The sequence below is a fragment of the Salvelinus fontinalis genome, chromosome 2 (genome assembly GCF_029448725.1).
Source record: "Salvelinus fontinalis isolate EN_2023a chromosome 2, ASM2944872v1, whole genome shotgun sequence".
Classification (NCBI taxonomy): Eukaryota; Metazoa; Chordata; class Actinopteri; order Salmoniformes; family Salmonidae; genus Salvelinus; species Salvelinus fontinalis.
Genome location: NC_074666.1, coordinates 32759597 through 32782676, shown reverse-complemented (window position 1 = coordinate 32782676; position 23080 = coordinate 32759597). Strand labels below are relative to the sequence as shown.

The following is a 23080-nucleotide window of genomic DNA, read 5'->3' as shown; positions in this document are numbered from 1 at the left end:
GGAGTGAGATTTGCGATGTGAATTTCATTGCCCCCTGCCACAACCCCTAGACGGGGGAATGGGGGACCTCCCCCAGGAAAATTATACTGTTTTAAAGCTAATTTCCTGCAATTCTACGTAAACTTGTCGAACATTCCAAAATCATGGGCATTAATATGGAGTTGGTCCCCCCTGTGCTGCTATAACAGCCTCCACTCTTATGGGAAGGCTTTCCACCAGTGGAGGCTCCTCCTCAGAGGAAGGGGAGATCCATCCTTCTCATTGAATTTCATAAAAATAGAAGTTATACTTTTTTGATAAAACTATACAAAATATATGCAGTACCAGTCAAAAGTTTGGACACACCTACTCATTTAAGGGTTTTTCTTCATTTGTATTATTTTCTACATTGTAGAATAATAGTGAAGACATCAGAACTTTGAAATAACACATGGAATCATGTAGTAACCCAAAAAGTGTTAAACAAATCAAAATATATTTTATATTCTTCAAAGTATACACCCTTTTCCTTGATGACAGCTTGCACACTCCTGACATTCTCTCAACCAGCTTCACCTGGAATGATTTTCCAACAGTCTGGAAGGAGGTCCCACATATGCTGAGCAATTGTTGGCTGCTTTCCCTTCACTCTGCCATCCAATTCATCCCAAAACATCTCAATTGGGTTGAGGTCAGGTGATTGTGGAGGCCAGGTCATCTGATGTAGCACTCCATCACTCTCCTTGGTCAAATAGCCCTTACACAGCCTGGAGGTGTGTTGGGTCATTGTCCTGTTGGAAAACAAATGATGGTCCCTCTAACCGCAAACCAGATGTGATGGCGTATCGCTGCAAAATGCTGTCGTAGCCATGCTGGTTAAGTGTGCCTTGAATTCTAAATAAATCACAGACAGTGTCACTGGCAAAGCACCCCCTCACCATCACTCCTTCTCCATGCTTCACGGTGGGAACCATACATTGAACCAAAAATCTCACAGTTGAACTCATCAGACCAAAGAATAGATTTCCACCAGTCTGATGTCCATTGCTCATGTTTCTTGGCTCAAGCACATCTCTTCTTCTTATTGGTGAGTGAGAACCACATTTGCGGAGATCCCCAGTTCACCTACTCTGCATCTCACAAAGAACCAAAAATCTAACATTTGGACTCATCAGACCAAGGACAGATTTCCGCTGGTCTAATGTCCATTGCTCGTGTTTCTTGGCACCAGCAAGTCTCTTCTTATTATTGGTGGTGGTTTAGTAGTGGTTTCTTTGCAGAAATTCAACCATGAAGGTCTGATTCACGCAGTCTCCTCTGAACAGTTTATGTTGAGATGTTTTACTTGAACTCTGTGAAGCATTTATTTGGGCTGCAATTTCTGAGGTTGGTAACTCTAATGAACGTATCTTCTGCAGCAGAGGTAACTCTGGGTCTTTCTTTCCTGTGGCGGTCCTCATGAGAGCCAGTTTCATCGTAGCGCTTGATTGGTTTTGCGACTGCACTTGAAGAAACTATCAAAGTTTTAGAAATTTTCCGCATTGACTGACCTTCATGTCTTAAAGTAATGATGGACTGTAATTTCTCTTCGCTTATTTAAGCTGTTCTTGCCATAATATGGATTTGGTCTTTTACCAAATAGGGCTATCTTCTGTATACCACCCCTACCTTGTGTAACGGATGTGAAATGGCTAGCTAGTTAGCGGGTACGCGCTACTAGCGTTTCAATCAGTTACGTCACTTGCTCTGAAACCTAGAAGTAGGGTTTCCCCTTGCTCTGCAAGGGCTGCGGATTTTGTGGAGCGATGGGTAACGACGCTTCGTGGGTTACTGTTGTTGATGTGTGCAGAGGGTCCCTGGTTCGCGCCCGTGTCGGGGCGAGGGGACGGTTTAAAGTTATACTGTTACACTTGTCACAAGACAACTGATTGGCTCAAATGCATTAAGACGGAAAGAAATTCCACAAATGTACTATGTTACTACATATTCACATAAGTGTTATTTCATAGTTTTGATGTCTTCACTATTATTCTACAATGTAGAAAATAGTCAAAGTAAAGAAAAATCATTGAATGAGTAGGTGTGTCCAAATTTTTGACTGGTACTGTGTGTCACCAAATAATTGATTAAAACACACTGTTTTGTAATGAAGAGCTACAGTATCCTCAACAGCAATCTGTAGGACATTACCATGGTGTAGCCGGACGACAGCTAGCTTCCGTTCTCCTTTGGGTACATTGACTTCAATACAATACCTAGGAGACTCATGGTTCTCACCCCCTTCCATAGTAATTATGACAACTTCTGGAGGGCGTCCTCCAACCTATTAGAGCTCTTGCAGCATGAACTGACATATTGTCCATCCAATCAAAGATCAGACAATTAATCTAGTACTGAAAGCATAAGCTACAGCTAGCTAGCACTGCAGTGCATAAAATGTGGTGAGTAGTTGACTCAAAGAGAAAGACAATAGTTGAACAGTTTTGAACAAATTAATTTCTTCCAAAATGAAGCAAGAGAGAGAGAGAGATAATTTGTTTCACTTTCAGTTTCACTCACTGTAGATAGCTAGTCTTGCCTACTCAAAGCCCTGCTCAAACAGACGGACATTTCTTGTGCAGATGTTGCTTCCAGGGGCAGTTTGGAACTAGGTAGTGAGTGTTGCAACCGAGGACTGTGTGGTCTACCACTTCACGGCTGAGCCATTGTTGCTCCTAGACGTTTCCATTTCACAATAACAGCATTTACAATTGGCAGGGCAGAAATTTGACGAACTGACTTGTTGGAAAGGTGGCATCCTGTGACGGTGCCACGTTGAAAGTCACTGAGCTCTTCAGTAAGGCCATTCTACTACCAATGTTTGTCTGTGGAGAATGGATGGCTGTGTGCTTGAATTTTATACACCTGTCAGCAACTGGTCTGGTTGAAATAGCCGAGTCCACTAATGTTAAGGGGTGTCCACATACTTTTGTGTATATATAGTGTACCTGAGGAAGTAGGTGAAGTGATTGATGGGCATCGACTGTCCTGTATGGAGTAAGGAAACCAACTTCTTGCATATTATTGTTTTTTGATGAGTCTCTCCCTTCTTTATGAGATACCCTTTTAGAGTTTGTGCACAAGCCTCTTCAGTGTTATACAACAGTGGGCAACATTTTGGCACCCTTGCACTTTTTTCAAGTAACTCACAATTTTTACCTAAAAATACATTGAAATTGACGTATTGAATTGAAGTATTTGTTCTCCACAATTCTTTATTTTACTGTTAATATTACAGAACCTGTTTTTGATTCCGAGCTTAATATATCAACAAACAAAAAATGTAATAACAGAAATGACATTGACAAAATCAATGACACCCTAGACTTAAAATTTGGTAGCACAGCCTTTGGTCAAAATAACTGCAATCCAGCACTTCCTATAGCCATCGATGAGCTTCCTGCACCTCTGTACTGGCAGTTTGGCCCATTTCTCTTGTGCAAACTTCTCCAGTTCTCCCAGATTTGAAGGGTGCCTTCTCCCAACTGTTGTTTTCAGATTTCTCCACAAGTTTTGAATGGGATTTAGATCTGGACTCATTGCTGGCCACTTCAGAACAGTCCAGTGGTTTGTCTTGAACCATTCCTGGGTGCTTTTTGAAGTGTTTGGGGTCATTGTCCTGCTTGAAGACCCATGACCTTCGACGGAGACCCAGCTTTCTGACACTGGGTCTGACATTGCAACCCCATAACCTCACTGAATCTCTGTTATTTTCTTTGAAGGCTTCATTGTGTTTTCTGTAAACATAGATGGTGTGCTTCACCAAAAAGCTCTAATTTGGTCTCATCTGACCACAGGACATTCTCCCAGAAGGATTTTGGCATGTTCAGGTGTGTTTTGGCAAATAGCAGTCGTGCTTTCTTATGTCTCTCTCGGCAGTGTGGTCCTCCTGGGTCTCCTACCATATCCCCCTTTCATTGAGTTGGCGACGTATGGTGCGAGTTGAAACTGTCATACCTTGTGTCTGAAGGTCAGCTTGAATCTGTGTGGCAATTGATCAAGGTGCTTTCTCCACCATTCCAACAATCCTTCGCTGCAAATTTCCATCAAGCTTTCTCTTGCGGCCACGTCCAGGGAGATTGGCTACAGTGGCCTGGGCTTTAAACTTCTTGATAACATTACGTACGGTGGAAACAGGAACATCAAGGTCCCTGGAGATGGACTTGTAGACTTGAGATTTTCCATGCTGGGCTACAATCTTGTGTCTGACCTCCTCAGATAATTCTCTGGTTTTCTTTCTTTTCTCCATCCTCATTGTGGCACAAAACAGGAGAATGAGTCCTTTCCTTTATTAAAACAGGTTGAATGAGGGATTTTTATATTGCAGGCACCTGCAACTCACCACAGGTAAGTTCAATTCCAAAGCAAAGGAGAATCACCTGCTTGAAATCTAATTATTTAGATTATTGTCCAGGTCATTTTAGGATTTCTTTGTGGAATAAGCTAACATTTAGTAAATTATTCAGATTTTTTTTTCCAACTGCAAACCAATCACATAAATATGCAGATACCAAAATATGTTTTAATTTCAAAAACTTTCTGGGAAAAAATTTGCATTATTTGAAAAAAGTGCAAGGGTGCCAATATTTGTGGCTACGACAGTAAATGCAAAATATTTGGTCATGTATCAAGTGTATGCAGACGGGAAGAATATTCTGTGCCAGCTGAGATTATATACTGCAACATTGGTGGCAAACATATGCCTGATTTCCCGGATTGCCCTTTTAGGGTGAAGGAGTAAGGGCTTTCCAGCGTGTCTCCTATCTGGAGGCGTTGAGAAGATTGGAAGGAGCATGAGAAGACAGTGATAACTGGGCCTACACAAGTGAATGTTTCTCGGCTATCAAGGAATCCTGATATATTACATGTGAAAAGGGTGGACTTTGTAGTATATTTTTGCAATGCTGATAAACTGCACAGCACAAACGAAGATGAAATCGGAGAAAATTGAAGTCCTTGTGAGTGCAGCAGAACACTTTTTGGATCTCAATGGGTTAACATCCGAGACATTGGAAGAAATCCTGACAAATTATATTCCGCCCTCACAGGTGCCTGTGTAGGGATGTGACTGAAGGAAGTGACCATTTTGTATGTAATTTTATGTGTCTATTTTTGTATTTTGTATGATTTCGATGTCGTTTTTTACCCTTTCCTACTGGATATTTTTCTATAGTTTACCACCCCTACAGTAGGTGGCGGCATGCACCTCTACGATTGTTTGCGGACCGCCATAATACTGTGCGAAGAAGACATCCTGTTGCAGCTGAGCCCAGCCAGCCATGAGTAGCAGTCCTTTTGCGTCGACCTGTGTATGGTGCAGTCTTTTTCTCCGCATCCTCAGTCCTGTTGAAGTTTGTGCACAGCCCTGCAACTGCAAGCAATCATTCATCAGCGCAGCTAAGGTTAGCGCATACATTCGTGTGTGAATTTCAGATAAAAGTATATTGCTGGTAAGACAAAGACAGAATGACCTGGTACAACAGCAACATTAGCTAATTAATTTATCCACTGGATCAATTGTACTGTTGTATAAACTGACGCTCAGGCAAATAGCTTGTTTGTTTTGTCAGTGCTATATGTTTTGCCACATGCACTCTTGGGTCTGACTGCCACTGAATTGAATGTGAAGTGTGCATGGACGAAAATATCACAAAGTTAAGTGATAGACAGGACTGCTCACAGTATAAAGTTTTATGTCGTGGCAGACGCAGTGTTCATTCAAGGTTTCTTGCCAATTTCAATTTTCGCAACCTTGAACAAGGCGTTTACATTTTCAGAGAAAAGACCGCAATGGAAGGGTGGATGAGTCACGTGCGCGCTAGACTGTTCCAGAGAGATTGTACGCAAAAGGACCCCTTCAGTGGTATCTTCAACACCTGTAAGTTGTCGGAGTTATCTGTTTATTGATGACATTTGAATCATTAGTTCTTTGACAACATATTGTGATTGTCTCTTTTCAGTGTCCAAACTAGCGCATCAGCTTGACTTACGGGATACACTTTGGGATGAGGTACAGAGACCCAGGTAGGACAATGGCAACACCTATGGAAAATGCTGAGTTTTGCAAAGGGGTTGCAAACAATGATTTGAAGACTATTCTCTAATGATATGTCAATATTTTCCACAGTTCTGAAGGAGATGTTGGGCTGACGGTTGACCACAGAGAACTATACCTCCAGCTCAGAGAGAGTGAACATATAACAGAAAAGGTGACTTTCAATTATCTTACTGGATCCAGTCACAATTTTCAAGATTATTGTGCACTTTTTCACAGGTTGTGGAAATGGAGTTGTGTGTGTGATACTGCTACATTAAGGTTCTACGTCATCCTATCAGTTGAATTCACTGATGTCTTGTGCTGCTTCTGGCAACCCCAGCCCTCACATAGATTACTCACATAATAGCCTTGTACACAGGTGAGTGATTGTTTATCAAATTTTTGACCTGCTCTTACGAGTCCAATCTTCTTCTCCTCTTATTCCTCCCCAGCTCTCTCAGACAGTCTCTGACCTGACCACCGTCATGTACCTGAAAGATGCTGAGCTTCAATACTGCCACTCACAGTAAGTGATCAACCAATGAGATCTGTTTATACATTAATGTTATGGTACAGTAGTCTATATGGTTTAATAATGCATCCATGAAATGTTCTACAAAGATGAGGCATGAAACTGAGGCATCATAAGTTGTGAGGTTGTCTAATGTCTTGTCTGATATAAGCTTACATAGACTCCTGTCACCATCTTCTATTAGAGTCTCCCGCTATCGGAAGGAAGCTGTCACTCAAGCCAGGGAGGCCAACCTTCTGCAGGCCAGCCTATCAGAGTTTGAGTTTGCATTGGCGAGCCAATCAAAGGAGTTGGCAGCCCTGCGGTTGGAGCAGCGGGAGCTGAAGGAGGGGCTTGCAGCAGCCTGGAGAGAGAAAGAAGAGCTTCTGGAGCGATGGATGGATGAGAAGAAGGAGGAGGCGGAGAGGGTGAACAGGCACAATGACACACAGGAAAGGTGATAGACCAAGGGTTCTGGATATTTTATTTTGAAAATGTATTTTCCTATCTAAATTCAACCCCTATCCCCTTCCCCTCGGGGTAAACTAATATGTATAAAGGGTTGGGGCTAAGAGAAAAGTGGTGGTGTTCAATACTGGACTTAGACAGAGGTACAGTATTTGAATACCTTTTCCCACCAGGTGGCATCGTTTCGCCCGGCGACTCAACAAGCATCACCGTAGAGAGATGCTGCGACCAGGTGAGCAGACCAACTCCTGGACGACTGGTAGGCCTACAACTTAACCAGCAACCACCATACAGAGTAAGACTTCCAATAGCCTGAAATGATCCTCATTGGGTGGTAGCTATTGTAGCTCTTTATGCATACTCTAATCACAGTGATATACAGTGCCTTCTGAAAGTATTCAGACCCCTTGACTTTTTAAATGTTTTTGTTAAGTTAGCCTTATTTTACAATTGATTTAAATTGATTTTTTCAATCTACACATAATACCCCATAATGACAATTCAAAAACAGGTTTTTATGCATTTTTGCTCATTTATAATAATAAAAAACCCTGAAATCTCACATTTACTTAAGTATTCATACCCTTTAATCAGTACTTTGTTGAAGCACCTTTAGCAGCTTCTACAGCCTCGAGTCTTCTTCAGTATGACGCTACAAGCTTGGCACACCTGTATTTGGGGAGTTTCTCCCATTCTTCTCTACAGATCCTCTCAAGATTTGTCAGGTTGGATGGGAAGTGTTGCTGCACAGCTATTTTCAGGTCTCTCCAGAAATGGTAGATCAGGTTCAAGTACAGGCTCTGGTTGGGCCACTCAAGGACATTAGAGACTTGTCCCGAAGTCACTCCTGCGTTGTCTTGGCTGTGTGTTTAGGGTCATTGTCCTGTTGGAAGGTGAACCTTCATCCTAGTCTGAGAACCTGCTCCAGAGTGCCGCATGGCCTCCCTGACGAAGGCCATGCAGCCAAAACGCGTCGGTTTAAAAAAAAACTTTGTTTCTATTGAACATGCCATACTAATAAAGGCATTTTAATTAATTATATGAAGAGTGCCTTGGTCCTCCTTTCTGAAGGTATTTTATACATTTGGTAAAATTTCTAAACCTGTTTTCGCTTTGTCTTTATGGGCGGCAGGTGGTGAGAGCGGTGTGCCAGTAACTGAAAGGTTGCTAGATTTAATCCCCGAACTGACAAGGTATAAATCTGTCGTCCTGCCCCTGAACAAGGCAGTTAACCAACTGTTCCTAGGCCGTCATTGTAAAATAAGAATTTGTTCTTAACTGACTTGCCTAGTTAAATAAAAAATAGGGTATTGTGTGTAGATGGCTGAGATTTATTTATTTGATCCATTTTAGAATAAGGCTAAAATGGAACAACATTTTTAAAAAGTCGAAGGGCTCTGAATACTTTCCCGAAGGCATTATATGTTGTGACGTGTGCTTAACTGTCCCACTGTCTATTCTCCTGAAACACACACAGCAGTGGCAGGCACACTCTTGTGTCCCAACTAATGTCAATGTCTGCTTTGATCAGAGGAGGGTGGTGCACACTGCCCAGGATGGACCTTGACCTTTTTCCCCAAAAGCCTCCTGTACTGAAACACTCCTTCCTGTTAGACACACTGAAAAAACTAGACCTTGAATGTGACTTTTTTTTGTATACATTGAAGGATATTTGAATGTGGGCTTTTAATCAATACTGTTGTGAATTTCAGATACTGTATGTATAGGCTGGTAAATTAGTACCCAAGACAATGTTTTCAAATACCATGAGAATAAAGTAACTGTTCAGTCATATTTGTCACTAAAACACCTCTGTCCTGTGACTGCAATGCTTCCTTGGTTTGTGTGTGACTGTCTTTTTCAAACGTCACTCACTGTCTCAGAGGAGCAAAGTAGGTATATGTGTCAGTGGCACTAAGACCCAAATGGTGAATCATGTGATCTTGATTAAAACATCTGACTGCCTACTGTGCAAATCAAATTTAATTTAACATTGTTGATAAAGAAATTGCACTTTGAGCTTCTGACAAGGAAGTCATCAGACCATTTTTGGATACTGTATCTTGTCAATTGCTAGAATAACTTCACTTGTGGATGTGAGACTTAGTAGAATGTACACAATCTACAACAGAATTCATTTTGCCTTTAATAAAAAAATTAAAATTCTGAAATAAACAAATGGCAAACAATTTTTTCCTTAAATGATTGAGAATAATCATGGTAATGACACAGTAGTAATAATATTCATTGTTTCCTGTCATGTTCCACCAAAATCATATCTGCATCCTTCCTGTAGATATTATGGAACTCAGCTCAGTGGTAGCACTTTCAAATATTCACACTTAGAGCTGTGAACAGGTACCCATAGAAGCAAAACAACAATAACAGACCATAGTTCACAGCACTGCTGAAAAATATGCTCCATTGGTACTGTTGCTCTGACACCGAAGCTGAATCTCAAACTGACCCATAGCTTGCCCTGTCACTAGGCACTTCTCGGATCGGATAGGTATGGCTATTATGGTAATTGCTTCATCCTGCCTTCTGATTGGTTAGTTTGAATTTTCCTACATTACATATACCTATCCAGTCCTTTCAGTTCTACTGGAGTGCCAATGGAGGAGATGATAGGGGTTGATGATTTGGGATTTAGCACAGGAGTGAAATCTGATCGAGAAATGATTCTAAAATACTCATGCTCTTAGACCATGTGCAAGTGTCTGTCTGAGCGAAATGGGGAAGTGAATGTCATAGTGCTGCATTGAGGCGGACTATAAGGAGTATCTCTAGGCCCTTCAAACTCAACTATGGACCCCGAAGCCTGTGCCACTGCTTGTTTTCATTGTTCCCTTTTAATCAGGGACTGATTTAGACCTGGCACACCTGGCGGGTGCAATTAATTATCAGGTAGATCAGAAAACCAGCAGCCTACAGACCTCGTAGGGTAAGAGTTGAATACCAGTGCCCTAGGCTTTACAGTGAGGGTCCAGAATGTGCACGTTTACTTAAGTGGTAGTGTATAGTCTGTCCTCGTATTGCAGAAGAGGGTGAATCAAACTTCCTCTATCCTTCCCCTAAAACATGTTTTTTTTTACAGAATGGATGACATGGTAGAATTTCAGAGGAATGAAAAAATGGGGCAGATGATGAAAGGTGTCAGTCTGTTTTCCCTTCTCTCCCCTCTTAAGCAGGTACTCAACTTTGTTTTATATCAATATTTGTACAAATATTTATTGAAATCATTATTGGTGGAAAAATAATGATATAAAGCCCCCTTTTAAATGGCACTTTCTTCCTCGGTGTGAACAGCCAAGACATTTCAATCATTGTCAGCATCGCAAATGCACAACATTAAGTCACCATTTACATGGTGCTGTGTTTGCCACCCCCAAAATGAACACTGAGTGACATCAGGATCTTTTCAGCAGACCACGAGGCCACCACATCTCTCCGTCCACATGCCTTCATTCCACCGTGTGTATATACACATGTGAGCTCTAGCAGTCGTCGTCCTTGTCGTCAGCCATTCCTTTGAGCCGCAGGCGGGCGAAGTCCTCGAACACAAAGTCGTCGTCTTGGGAGAAACTACTGGACGAGAAGCAACAAGAAAACATGGAGTGTTTTAGATCTGAGGGAATAGTGTTAGGGTCTCTTTGATCATAGTAAAGCAGCAGTGCTTACAATGGCCAGACAGACCAGATGAATACTCACTTTGTTTCAAATTCTATCAGGTTGGTGTCGATGGGAGGGTCCGAATCCGGCACAGCTGTTAGAACACACAGATAATGAAATGTCAGTGCGACGTCACCATGGGAACGGCTTTGTGTCTCCATGGCAACTTACAGGCAGGAAATACCAGAGTGAGATGATGTATTTGAGGGGCTGTTGTTCAGGGCTGAGGCTGAACTAAACTACTGACAAATATTTCACAAGACTGTGTACATTTTCAAACCCTTTTCAGACACTGTATAGGCCTAGTAGAAGTTTCCACTACACAATTCACTGCTTCCCAATCAGTCTAAAACAGCAAGCTTCGAAAGTCCTCGTCTTCCGCTCTTAATTTGAACTGATCTAAATGTTTGGCTATGTGAATGTAATATGGTGGAAGGATATGGCGGAAGCTTGTCAGAGGATTTGTTCAACTCAATTCAGTGCAAGGGAAGGAGAAGAGAGGAACTGAGATGCATCCAAAGTAATAAGATAAAGCCTTGATAGTGGGCTTCTGGAGAGGTGGTAGGAGTCTGTAGGTACCTGACTGTGGGCGGGATATGGGCAGTTCTGTGGGTTTGGGGTGCATTAAGACGAACGGCAGCTCCACCGACACATCTCTGGAAACGCACAGAATATAAACAAGATCCATTGATTACATAGGATCAATAATATGCATGTCAATCAACAACAATTTGATTGTTATTCTATGTAAAAATCCATATGTACAGTACCAGTCAAAAGTTTGGACACACCTACTCATTCAAGAGCTTTTCAATATTTTTATAGTTTTCTAGATTGTAGAATAATAGTGAAGACATCGAAACGATTAAATTACCCATATGGAATCATGTAGTAACCAAAAAAAAGTGTTAAATCAAAATATATTTGATATGAGATTCTTCAAAGTGGCCACCCTTTTCCTTTGACAGCTTTGCACACTATTGGCATTCTCTCAACCAGCTTCACCTGGAATGCTTTTCCAACAGTCTTGAAGGAGTTCCCACATATGCTGAGCAATTGTTGGCTGCTTTTCCTTTCTGAGGTCCGACTCATCCCAAACCATCTATATTGGGTTGAGGTCAGGTGATTGTGGAGGCAAGGTCATCTGATGCAACACTCTATCACTCTCCTTGGTCAAATAACCCTTACACAGCCTGGAGGTGTGTTGGGTCATTGTCCTGTTGAAAAACAAATGATAGTCCCACTAAGTGCAAACCAGATGGGATGGCGTATCGCTGCAGAATGCTGTGGTAGCCTTGCTGGTTAAGTGTGCCTTGAATTCTAAATAAATCACTGACAGTGTCACCAGCAAAGCACCCCCACACATCACACCTCTTCCTCCATGCTTCACGGTGGGAACCACACATGGAACCAAAAATCTCACATTTGGACTCATCAGACCAAAGAATAGATTTCCACCAGTCTAATGTCCATTGCTCATGTTTCTTGGCCCAAGCACATCTCTTCTTCTTATTGGTGTCCTTTAGTAGTGGTTTCTTTGCAGCAATTCGACCATGAAAGCCTCAATTAAGCAGACTCCTCTGAATTGATGTTGAGATGTCTGTTACTTGAACTCTGTGAAGCATTTATTTGGGCTGCAATTTCTGAGGCTGGTAACTAATGAACTTATCCTTTCTTTCCTGTGGCGGTCCTCATGAGAGCCAGTTTTATCCTAGCGCTTGATGGTTTGCACTTGAAGAAACGTTCAAAGTTCTTAATTTTCTAGAATGACTGACCTTCATGTCTTAAAATAATTGTTGTTTCTGTTGTTGACTGTTGTTTCGCTTTGCTTATTTGAGCTGTTCTTGCCATAATATGGATTTGGTCTTTTATCAAATAAGGCCATCTTCTGTATACCACCCCTACATTGTCACAGCACAACTGATTGGCTCAAATGCATTAAGGAAAGAAATTCCACAAATTAACAAGGCACACCTGTTAATTGAAATGCATTCCAGGTGACTACCCCATGAAGCTCTTTGAGAGAATGCCAAGAGTGTGCAAAGCTGTCATCAAGGCAAAGTGTGGCTACTTTGAAGAATCTCAAATATATTTTGATTTGTTTAACACTTTTTTGGTTACTACATGATTCCATATGTGTTATTTCATAGTTTTGATGTCTTCACTATTATTCTACAATGTAGAAAATCGCAAAAATAAAGAAAAACCCTGGAATGAGTAGGTGTGTACAAACTTTTGACTTGTACTGTACATATGATGATATACTATTGCACCATGAATAATCCAATATCTGACAGGAAACAACCTAGGAAATAGTGATTCGTGACATGTTTGATCAGTGAAGGGGGAATAAAGCACATCAACCCTACTTTGCTGTCAATTGTTGATTTCACCCAATTGGAACTCTTCCGCGCTGGGTTGCACTTTATTTTACAGAACAGTTATTTTTTAGTAAATCAAAGCCTAAACACCAAGATGTGCAGTGTTATTATATTCAAGCTTCATTACCCTCAACACTGCATTGATAAATCAAAATGGAATTATGAGTGTGGCTTTGTGCAACAGCCTTATGAAACCTCACACCATCCTTAGGGTTAGGACCTTGTGACTCAGAAAGGTAGAAGACTGGGACGGCTACAGTTATAAAGGATCTTAGCAGCTGCAGGTGAGATTTGACACACACAATAGCTGGTATGTAAAATCATCACACACCCACACACACTTAAGAGGCACAGATGGCGGTAGGGCATAAGATCACCACACACACAGATGGCGGTGGGGCGTAAGATCACCACACACACAGATGGAGGTGGGGCGTAAGATCACCACACACACAGATGGCGGTGGGGCGTAAAATCACCACACACACAGATGGCGATAGGGCGTAAGATCACCACACACACAGATGGCGGTGGGGCGTAAGATCACCACACACAGATGGCGGTGGGGCGTAAGATCACCACACACAGATGGCGATAGGGCGTAAGATCACTGCATACATGCAGGTGGCGGCTGGGATATCATATTACCTTTCTAACACGCCACTCAGCAGCCTGACACGACCCAACGCAGGAGCAGACGCACGGATGGAGAGAGATGCACAGACGGACGGACAAACACAGGAGTGGAGAGACAAGCCACAGGAGGGGAGAGATGAAATGAGGCGAGAACTCAAAACCAAGGCAACCGCAACCGAGGGGAGACGACAAAGCATGGCGACTAGTGAGGGTCTGGCAGACGTGATGTCATTACAGAGTTAATACATGAGTTGGAGTGGCAGAGTATCAGGAGTGTTCGTGTGTATGAGACACAGGAGGGAGTGTAAATGTGTTTTTGAGTATGTGCTTGTCTGTGTGTTTGTAGAATACAGCATGTCTTTGGTCAGTAAAAGTTTTGTGAGTGTGGGTGTGTGAGGACATGCACATAATCTCCCCCCCCCCCCCATACACCATGCATATTAATATTGACCACTGACTCCTGTAGAACTCACCCTCCACGAGATATTACCAGTTTTACTTTGACCCTGTAGGACACCAGGATTCCAAGAACCTCCTTGTTAGTCACATCCTTAACACTGAAACACACACACGAGCGAAAGAAAGAATGATGAAAAGGGTTCTCAGTAAGGGATGGGTTCTTGCATCTTCTAGGGTGCTGTGCTCAAACATAAATCACAATGCATTTACGAGCTCAACTTCTTCCCTAGCATGTGTATGTAAACTCGCAGGGTGGCCAAGTTAAAGTGTGTGTGTGGTGTGTGATATCTCGCATAGTGAGGGCTAGTGAGTGTTCTTGTTATCTAACACGGTCCTGGATGCCAGATTACAGCGTTTGTGTGAGTGTGCGTCGGTCATCGTCAACACGGTGCTGGAGGGCAGGTGTGTGTGTACATGTGTACGTGCGAGTCAACATACATGGTGCTGGAGGCCAGGTTGGTGTCCTCGTGTTTGAGCTTTCCATCCAGGGCAAGGCCTCTCTTCTCTCGGTTCTTGTCTAGCGTGGGTGTGAGGGTGTACACCTTACAGAACGTAGAGCTAGACGACACCTGGTCACTGAGGAGAGGAACACACACACTTATCAGCACACCTGGGCCATAACTGTAATTTCCATAGATCTGGACAATAAGGTATGGGAAAACATAAGATCACAAGCTAGACGTTATGAAGAGAGATGTCTTGGAAGCCTGAAAAAGGATAAATGGAATCATGTATTAAAGGAAAGGCAAAGGAGAAATAAAGTAACTGAAGAGATGTTGGCATAATAGTCAGGGAAAACACTCACTCTGCCTCCACCTGAGCCACTGGACACTTGTACTGAGCCGTACTGAACAGACAGATATCAGCATACTGTCGCACTAGAGAGCGAGTGATAGAAAGAGTTAACCACACACACATACAAAAAACTCAACAGAGAAGAGTGGATAGAGCCTAGAGTCATAAGAAACAAAATTGATGAAACTTTGATTAAAGACAGGTAGACAGGTACCTGAGATTTTGAGTCTTTTGACAGTCTTGGTGGAGTTGTTGGTGACATGAACGTTCACGCTGATGGGTTCTCCATGGTAGTAGAGCTCTTTATCCAGAGAGGCCTCCAGGTGTAGTGAGCGGTCCGACATGAGGAAGCTCCGTGTGGTCTCCACCATGGGCTGAGGCCCAGGCTTCTCTGGGGCATACTGCACCTTACGGATCACCAGCCGCACAGAGTTCCTACACAACACACACGTTATTCTTTACAGATCACCACCTTTGCTGACTAACTAAAAACACACAGAGAATAGACATGCATATCACACGCTTTCAAGGACCGCAGACCCTAAACAGCTCCTGCAGAAGACACACACACAACAAAGTAAAATGGTTTTCGTACCGTTTGTGAATCTTCTCCTCTATCGATTTGGCACAGAATGCTCTGATCTCAAAGTCAACCCCACATGCCTAAAGAGGGAAAGGTGGAGGAAAGGAAAAGAGGAGGAGACAGGGACATCAATTATAGAATAGGCATTATTAGTGTCATGTGGGTCTGAATAGTTGACTCTATAGGTATGGAAATTGCTACGTTTAGATAGGAGTCATATATTATAATGTGTACGTTTGCATAAAGTGATGCTGAAGCTTCTGTACCTTCCCTGTGTCCTCTGGTCCTGGCTGTAAGGTGACTGAGCACGGCAGGTTCTGGGGAATCTGAGACAGACACACAGTTGCCATATTGTTGGTATTATTTTACAGGCTCAAAGTATACGTGTGTGTGTCAGTCAGACCTGGGTTCATATACACGTGTATTTGATCATTTATTATTTAAATACCTTTTTTCTGTGTATTTGAGTATTTTCAAATAATGTGGCTAGAAACAACTACTTCTATTCGAAGTATTTTCAAATACTTTGCTATAAACGGCCTACTACTTGAAAGTATTTTCAAATACTATTTTCAAATACCTAGATTAAATGCATGGGAGTGAATTTTAAAATTCTTTCCAAGTGTATTTCCAAATACATTCCAATATTCAACACTATTTAAATACCCTAACTCATGGATGGGCAACTGGCTGCACGCAGGCCGCATGCCCCTTTCGTAGGCCCACAGACCAATTCAAAATAAAATACTTTAAAAAATAAAATAAATTTAAACATTGATAGTTAGAATAATGGAATACACAATGTGCAATTTTCGAAATTTGGTTGTGCATCATCAGTCACTCATTTTTGGGGGATTTGAAAGTTAGTCTAGCGGCCAGCTATCTAAACTTGTAGTTAGCATGATCGAATTACTGACCAGCGTGAGGCTCATTGATCATCAGTTATAATTTAAAAACGGCAAACATTTGCCTCCACCCTATGGCAAAGTGTATGTGGCCCCACCCCTATCAACATTGCCCATCCCTGCCCTAAAAAGTATTTTAACCCAGGTCTGGTGCGTGTGGGTGTCTTCTTGACTCACAGTGAAGTAGAAGGGGTGTGCCTGCTGGCCCAGTTTCTTCAGTAGTCTCTCCTGCAGGCGGCTGTTGGCTTTGCGTTCCTCTGCGATGGGGGGGAACGCCTGGAAGGTGGAGATGTACAGATCTTTCCGGAAAGACAGGCCCAGCACGTCCAGGTCCTCACGGCCGTAGCGGAACGCACATGTCAGGGTCACAAACACTGGGGAGGAGGGATTTGAACATCAGAAGAGGGTGATATCAAATGCCAAAAAACCGAGGAGGCAAAACAGTGTAGAGAACGAGGAAGATGCCATACCTTTCCTGTCTTTCAGATACTCAGGGTCCACTAGGATCACACCATCTGTAAGAAAAGAAAATGTATAGAGATGAGGTTTTGATGAGACAAAATTAATTGTTTGAAACACTATTTACAAACACAAAAATGTGGCAGTTTTAGGAGAGATCTGATTCCTCGTTCCCCCATTGCCGACCGGGGCGCGCCCCACAGTTTGGGAACCACTGCTCTAACCGGTAAATTCATTGATCATCTTGCACCTACCGACTGGGTCCACCTGGTCAAGGTGATCCACAAAGTCTCTCTTTCCCAGGTATACTGTGACCTGCAGACAGGAGGGAAGTAGAGGTACTTAGACAAATATGTCACAATGAATAACAAAGTAAAGCATCAAAGGATACAACTAAAAATGCAATACTCATGTCCTTTACCTTGCAGTTGGGGCTTGACTTCTTGAAGACTCTGAGAAAGGATAAGGAAGATAGAAAGCGAGAAAGAGATTATCAAGCAGGAAGATCTAGTTTATAACAGGGGGTATTCAACTCTTAACCTAAGAGGTCCGGACCCTGCTGGGTCTGTTCTACCTGATAATTAATTGCACCCACCTGGTGTCCCAGGTCTAAATCAGTCCCTGATTAGAGGGGAACAATGAAACAAAGCAGTGGAACTGGCTTTGAGGTCCAGAGTTGAGTTTGAGGCCCCTATAAAGTACAGGGTGTGATTTTTACACCTCTGGGCCCAATTTTTCCAAACTCTTTATCTGGAGCGATCTGGTTGTTTATGAGAAGGTTTTTCATTCTGATCCATATACCACAACATCAAGATAACAGAATCCAGATTTGATTTTCAATGCTTTGAACAATCCTACACCTTGCCATCTACTGGACAGGTTGTGGTACTACTTCACTCTGTCATAAGGAAACAGAGATGAGTAAACTACATGAATAAAGGTACCTTGATTAAAATGGAGCCTGCATAAAAGTAAGTAAATGCATTTGACACTTCAATAAAACAACTGACCACAAACCTACACTGCGGCCAATTTAACAAAATTAACCTTTGGTTTTCAGATGTAAGACAGTTTTTACTTTTTATCCCTTTTTCTCCCCAATTGGTAGTTACAGTCTTGTCCCATCGCTGTAACTGCCTTATGGACTCGGGAGAGGTGAAGGGCGAGAGCCATACGTCCTCCGAAACACGACCCTGCCAAGCCACACTGACTCTTGACACACTGCTCGCTTAACCCAGAAGCCAGCCACACCAATGTGGCAGAGGAAACGCCTTATATCTTGCGACCTAAGTCAGCGTGCATGCGCCCGGCCCGCCACAAGGAGTCACTATTGCGCGGTGGGACAAGGACATCCCGGCCGGCCAAACCCTCTCCTAACCCGGATGACGCTGGGTCAATTGTGTGCCGCCTCATGGGTCTCCCGGTAGCGGCCGGTTCCGACATAGCCTGGGATTGAACCCAGGTCTGTAGTGACGCCTCAAGCACTGCGATGCAGTGACTTAGATCGCTGCACCACTCAGGAGTCCCAGGCATCATGTTCTAACCATTGGGAATGTGGCGAGGTGTAACATAGTGTGTGTGTAAGAGGAAAGAGGATATTAACTGTTGCCAACGATAAAATTGCAAACGATAAAATGCAATTGTGTTTGTTGTCGGTAGCTTATGCCTGCCCACACCATAATCCCAACATGAGGCACTCTGTTCATAATTTTGACATCAGTGATTCATTTGAGCCATATCCTGCTGGAACAGGATCCGGCACCTCTCTGTTTTGGACTGTTTCGTTCCGGAACACATTTGGCCGGATCCGGTACTTCTCGTGGAATTAAAAATAATTGTCATTTTGTGCAATGTAAAAATTCAAATAAACGCAATCTAAATTCATTCGAGTTGCCTCTTCGTTAATTCCTCAACCCCGCCTCCCCTCATGCGTTCCGGTACCTCAGAGCTCCCCAGGTCACCCCCATCTCGCGCTCACTTTTTGTTTCCGGCACCTCCCGATTTACAAATGAAGCACTGGTTGACATCAGCAAATCACTCGCCCACACGACGCCATACACGTGGTCTGCACTGCCAAATTCTCTAAAATGACGTTGGAGGCGGCTTATAGTAGAGAAATAAACATTCAATTATGTGGCAACAGCTCTGGTGGACATTCCTGTAGTCAGCATGCCAATTGCACACTCCCTCAAAACTTGAGACATCTCTGTGACAAAACTGCACATTTTAGAGTGGCCTTTTATTGTCCCCAGCACAAGGTACACCTGTTTAATGATCATGCGATTTAATCAGCTCCTTGATTTGCCACACCTGTCAAGTGGACGGATTATGTTGGCAAAGGGGAAATGCTCACTATGTTAACAAATTTGGACACAGAATTTGAAAGAAATAAGTATTTTGTGCATTTGGAACATTTCAGGGATCTTTTATTTCAGCTAGAGGTCTACCGATTAAATCGGAATGGTCAATTAATTAGGGCCGATTTCAAGTTTTCATAACAATCGGAAATCGGTAATTTTGGATGCCGATTTTGCCGATTTTTTTTTTACACCTTTATTTAACTAGGCAAGTCAGTTAAGAACACATTCTTATTTTCAATGACGGCCTAGGAACGGTGGGTTAACTGCCTTGTTCAGGGGCAGAACGACAGATTTTTACCTTATCAGCTGAGGGATTCAATCTTGCAACCTTACAGTTAACTAGTCCAACGCTCTAACCACCTGCCTCACGAGGAGCCCGTCTCTTACGCGAATGCAGTAAGAAGCCAAGGTAAGTTGCTAGCTAGCATAAAACTTATCTTTTAAAAAACTAGTTTATCTAGCGTGTCCTGCGTTGCATATAATCGATGCAGTGCGCATTCGCGAAAAAGGACTCGTTGCTCCAACGTGTACCTAACCATAAACATCAATGCCGTTCTTAAAATCAATACACAGAAGTTTATATTTTTTAAACCTGCATATTTAGCTAAAATAAATCCAAGTTAGCAGGCAATATTAACCAGGTGAAATTGTGTCACTTCTCTTGCGTTCATTGCACGCAGAGTCAGGGTATATGCAACAGTTTGGGCCGCCTGGCTCATTGCGAACTAATTTGCCAGAATGTTACGTAATTATGACATAACATTGAAGGATGTGCAATGTAACTGGAATATTTAGACTGATGGATGCCACCCGTTAGATAAAATACGGAACGTTTCCGTATTTCACTGAAAGAATAAATGTTTTGTTTTCGAGATGATAGTTTCCGGATTCGACCATATTAATGACCTAAGGATCGTATTTCTGTGTGTTATTATGTTATAATTAAGTCTGATTTGATAGAGCAGTCTGACTGAGCGATGGTGGGCACCAGCAGGCTCGTAAGCATTCAACCAAACAGCACTTTCGTGCGTTTTGCCAGCAGCTCTGCTGTTTATGAATTCAAGCCTATCAACTCCCGAGATTAGGCTGGTGTAACCGATGTGAAATGGCTAGCTAGTTAGCGGGGTGCGCGCTAATAGTGTTTCAAACATCACTCGCTCTGAGACTTAAAGTAGTTGTTCCCCTTGCTCTGCATGGGTAACGCTGCTTCGAGGGTGGCTGTTGTCGATGTGTTCCTGGTTCGAGCCCAGGTAGCGGCGAGGAGAGGGATGGAAGCTATTCTGTTACACCGGCAATACTAAAGTGCCTATAAGAACATCCAATAGTCAAAGGTATATGAAATACAAATCGTATAGAGAGAAATAGTCCTATAATTCCTATAATAACTACAACCTAAAACTTCTTAACTGAGAATATTGAAGACTCATGTTAAAAGGAACCACCAGCTTTCATATGTTCTCATGTTCTGAACAAGGAACTTAAACTTTAGCTTTCTTACATGGCACATATTGCACTTTTACTTTCTTCTCCAACACTTTGTTTTTGCATTATTTAAACCAAATTGAACACGTTTCATTATTTATTTGAGGCTAAATTGATTTTATTGATGTATTATCTTAAGTTAAAATAAGTGTTCATTCAGTATTGTTGTAATTGTCATTATCACAAACACATTTTTTATTTTATTATTATTATTATTTCTTTTTTCTTCTTTTTTTTTATTTTTTTAAATCGCCAATTAATCGGTATCGGCTTTTTTTGGTCCTCCAGTAATCGGTATCGGCGTTGAAAAATCATAATCGGTCGACCTCTAATTTCAGCTCATGAAACATGGGACAAAGACTTTAAATGTTGCGTTTATAGGTTCATTCAGTGTACGTCACTGCCTTATCCGCTCATTGCCCACATCCCCCGGATACAAATAGTAGCTAGCAAGCTAGGGTCTGGGTTTCCGAGACTACATGGTGCATATCCCCTTAGCACAGGTCCAGGGTGAATGTGTCTTCTCTGCAAACACTCAGTTTGGATCTCCTTGGCCTAGCGCTCTGCCGTCTCTTCATTTACGAGCCAGTGCTATATTTCATACCTCACCACCAGATATCAGCCAAACCCGATCCCTCAAACACGCCACAGGCCCACTACCTTATGCCAGTGCTGCGGACGCTTCAGAGACCACAAGACAAAAATCATCTATTAACCTGGACTTACTCAACCACAGGACCTTGACCCTGAACACAACCTGACCATTTATTTCAAACTATTGTGAATAAAGGGACTGCCCACAGCAGAATAATCAAGGAATTTCAACATCAAATCAATTAATGTCAGTAGTGAATCATGCTGCACAACCACCAACTCTATTCCACATTATTTAGTCACTTGCAGAAGACACTGATCCAAAATAACCTAGTGGGGAAGTACAGCTGCTCAGGGTCAGACTGTACATACTGAGGCAGATGCGAGCAGCTGATTACCAAGAGCAAAATACTTGGAAGTGATCAAATGTGTCAGGCAGGCAAGTGTATGAATAGTTGCATGGTCAATTTCCCTGGCCTGACATGGACAGTGCACAGCAGTGGCTTTACAACATCATGCTATATACAGTAACCATCACGTGTATGGCACATGATATCAATAGCTGGACAGACGTGTGTGCTTGTTTGTTTACATTTCCATGCAGGATATTTATAAAATAACAATGTGGGCGATTATGCGTAAAACCTACGTCAAATATACGTCACTGATGAGGGCCAAATAATCATCAACATTCAACACTTGTGTCAAGAGAAACGATGGCTAATTATACGCTCGTTTACTCAAAACAGCATAACTATCAATCATGCGGTCAGCTCATTTGTTCATTTTGAGCTAGCTTGTTGTTGGTGTGAGAGAACCTAATCCACACACCTCGCTGGCCATCAAGGCTAACCCCACCCTGCAGTTAGCTGTTAGAACATGTTTGTTAAAAATACAGAGATGATATCGCCATTAAGCTGTATATAAGACATTCAAGAGGAAAGCGAAGTCTCCCGCGCGAACAATTCTAGCTAATTACCGCTGCTAACTAGCTAGGGAACACACGGGTCTACCTGTTTCTGTTTTGTATAGTGTAATAAAAACACGGTCAACGAAATGTTACGAGTATAGGAGTTTTGTCTTAATAATGTAGCTACTCCCCAATGTTTCATTAAATAGCTAGGTCCTCTTCTTGCTTTAGTAAATACCAATCTGATGTTGATGCATGTGGAAAAGGCTGAGTAGTCTCATATCTCGCTAGTTAGCTCAAATGCTAGTGTAACTAGCTCGCTGTGCCCTCGCCTCCACACAAGGCAACAGCAAATACGAGATTGCGGGGGAATTAATCCGTACCTGGTGCCGGCCTTATCCCCCATCTCCTCGACGGGCTATCGGTAGATGTATTTTTCTTATTTTTTCCCTTTAATTTTATGGTGTCTTTTCCTCAAACCTTGCAAGCTGATTTGCTCTCTAGCGCTAGCAATTTCGCTTCCGCAAAAGCAGGAACTCATCCGATCCGTGCAGCAATAAAGATGCGCTTTTGGGGAAGAGTACTGTAGCATTGCGCAATACCTACGCACTATCAGAAGGCGCTACGCCCAAATGGTATTTCTTTTTGGGATGCAACGTTCAGAGCATTGCAGACAGAATTACAATGTGTAGAACAGAACTACGTTTTTTTATTTTTTATTACAATATAGTGAAACATGTCTGTTCTACACTACTGTTATATATGAACATTCTGGAAATAAGTGAAATGTAGATAACAACTATTACGGCC

The 23080-nt window shown here is 42.4% G+C and overlaps 2 protein-coding genes across 7 annotated transcripts; one reads left to right on the top strand and one right to left on the bottom strand.

Annotated features, from left to right (window-relative positions):
- The first annotated feature begins 5259 nt into the window (after positions 1-5259).
- On the top strand, positions 5260-8857 carry si:ch1073-143l10.2 (uncharacterized protein LOC565165 homolog). Of its 3 annotated transcripts, none has more exons than XM_055872092.1 (8): positions 5260-5420; positions 5796-5896; positions 5979-6042; positions 6146-6227; positions 6508-6581; positions 6772-7023; positions 7208-7329; positions 8566-8857. In XM_055872092.1, exons 2-7 carry the CDS (start codon positions 5809-5811, stop codon positions 7308-7310), a joined length of 663 nt encoding a protein of 220 aa, XP_055728067.1. In that variant the 5' UTR covers positions 5260-5420; positions 5796-5808; the 3' UTR covers positions 7311-7329; positions 8566-8857. The 3 variants fall into 3 exon arrangements, with proteins under 3 accessions (XP_055728067.1, XP_055728059.1, XP_055728051.1); XM_055872084.1 differs by having other exon boundaries at positions 8512-8857; XM_055872076.1 differs by having other exon boundaries at positions 7208-8857.
- Positions 8858-9157: 300 nt separating this feature from the next.
- LOC129817109 (arrestin red cell) lies at positions 9158-22899 on the bottom strand. Of its 4 annotated transcripts, none has more exons than XM_055872056.1 (15): positions 22654-22899; positions 17346-17376; positions 17179-17239; positions 16936-16980; positions 16643-16839; positions 15827-15886; positions 15573-15640; positions 15192-15412; positions 14988-15060; positions 14621-14758; positions 14197-14280; positions 13736-13759; positions 11286-11362; positions 10746-10800; positions 9158-10622 (listed from the first exon to the last, which is right to left on the bottom strand). In XM_055872056.1, exons 1-15 carry the CDS (start codon positions 22674-22676, stop codon positions 10532-10534), a joined length of 1248 nt encoding a protein of 415 aa, XP_055728031.1. In that variant the 5' UTR covers positions 22677-22899; the 3' UTR covers positions 9158-10531. The 4 variants fall into 4 exon arrangements, with proteins under 4 accessions (XP_055728031.1, XP_055728034.1, XP_055728036.1 ...); XM_055872059.1 differs by having other exon boundaries at positions 9158-10619; XM_055872061.1 differs by lacking the exon at positions 13736-13759 and having other exon boundaries at positions 22654-22898.
- Positions 22900-23080: the final 181 nt, after the last annotated feature.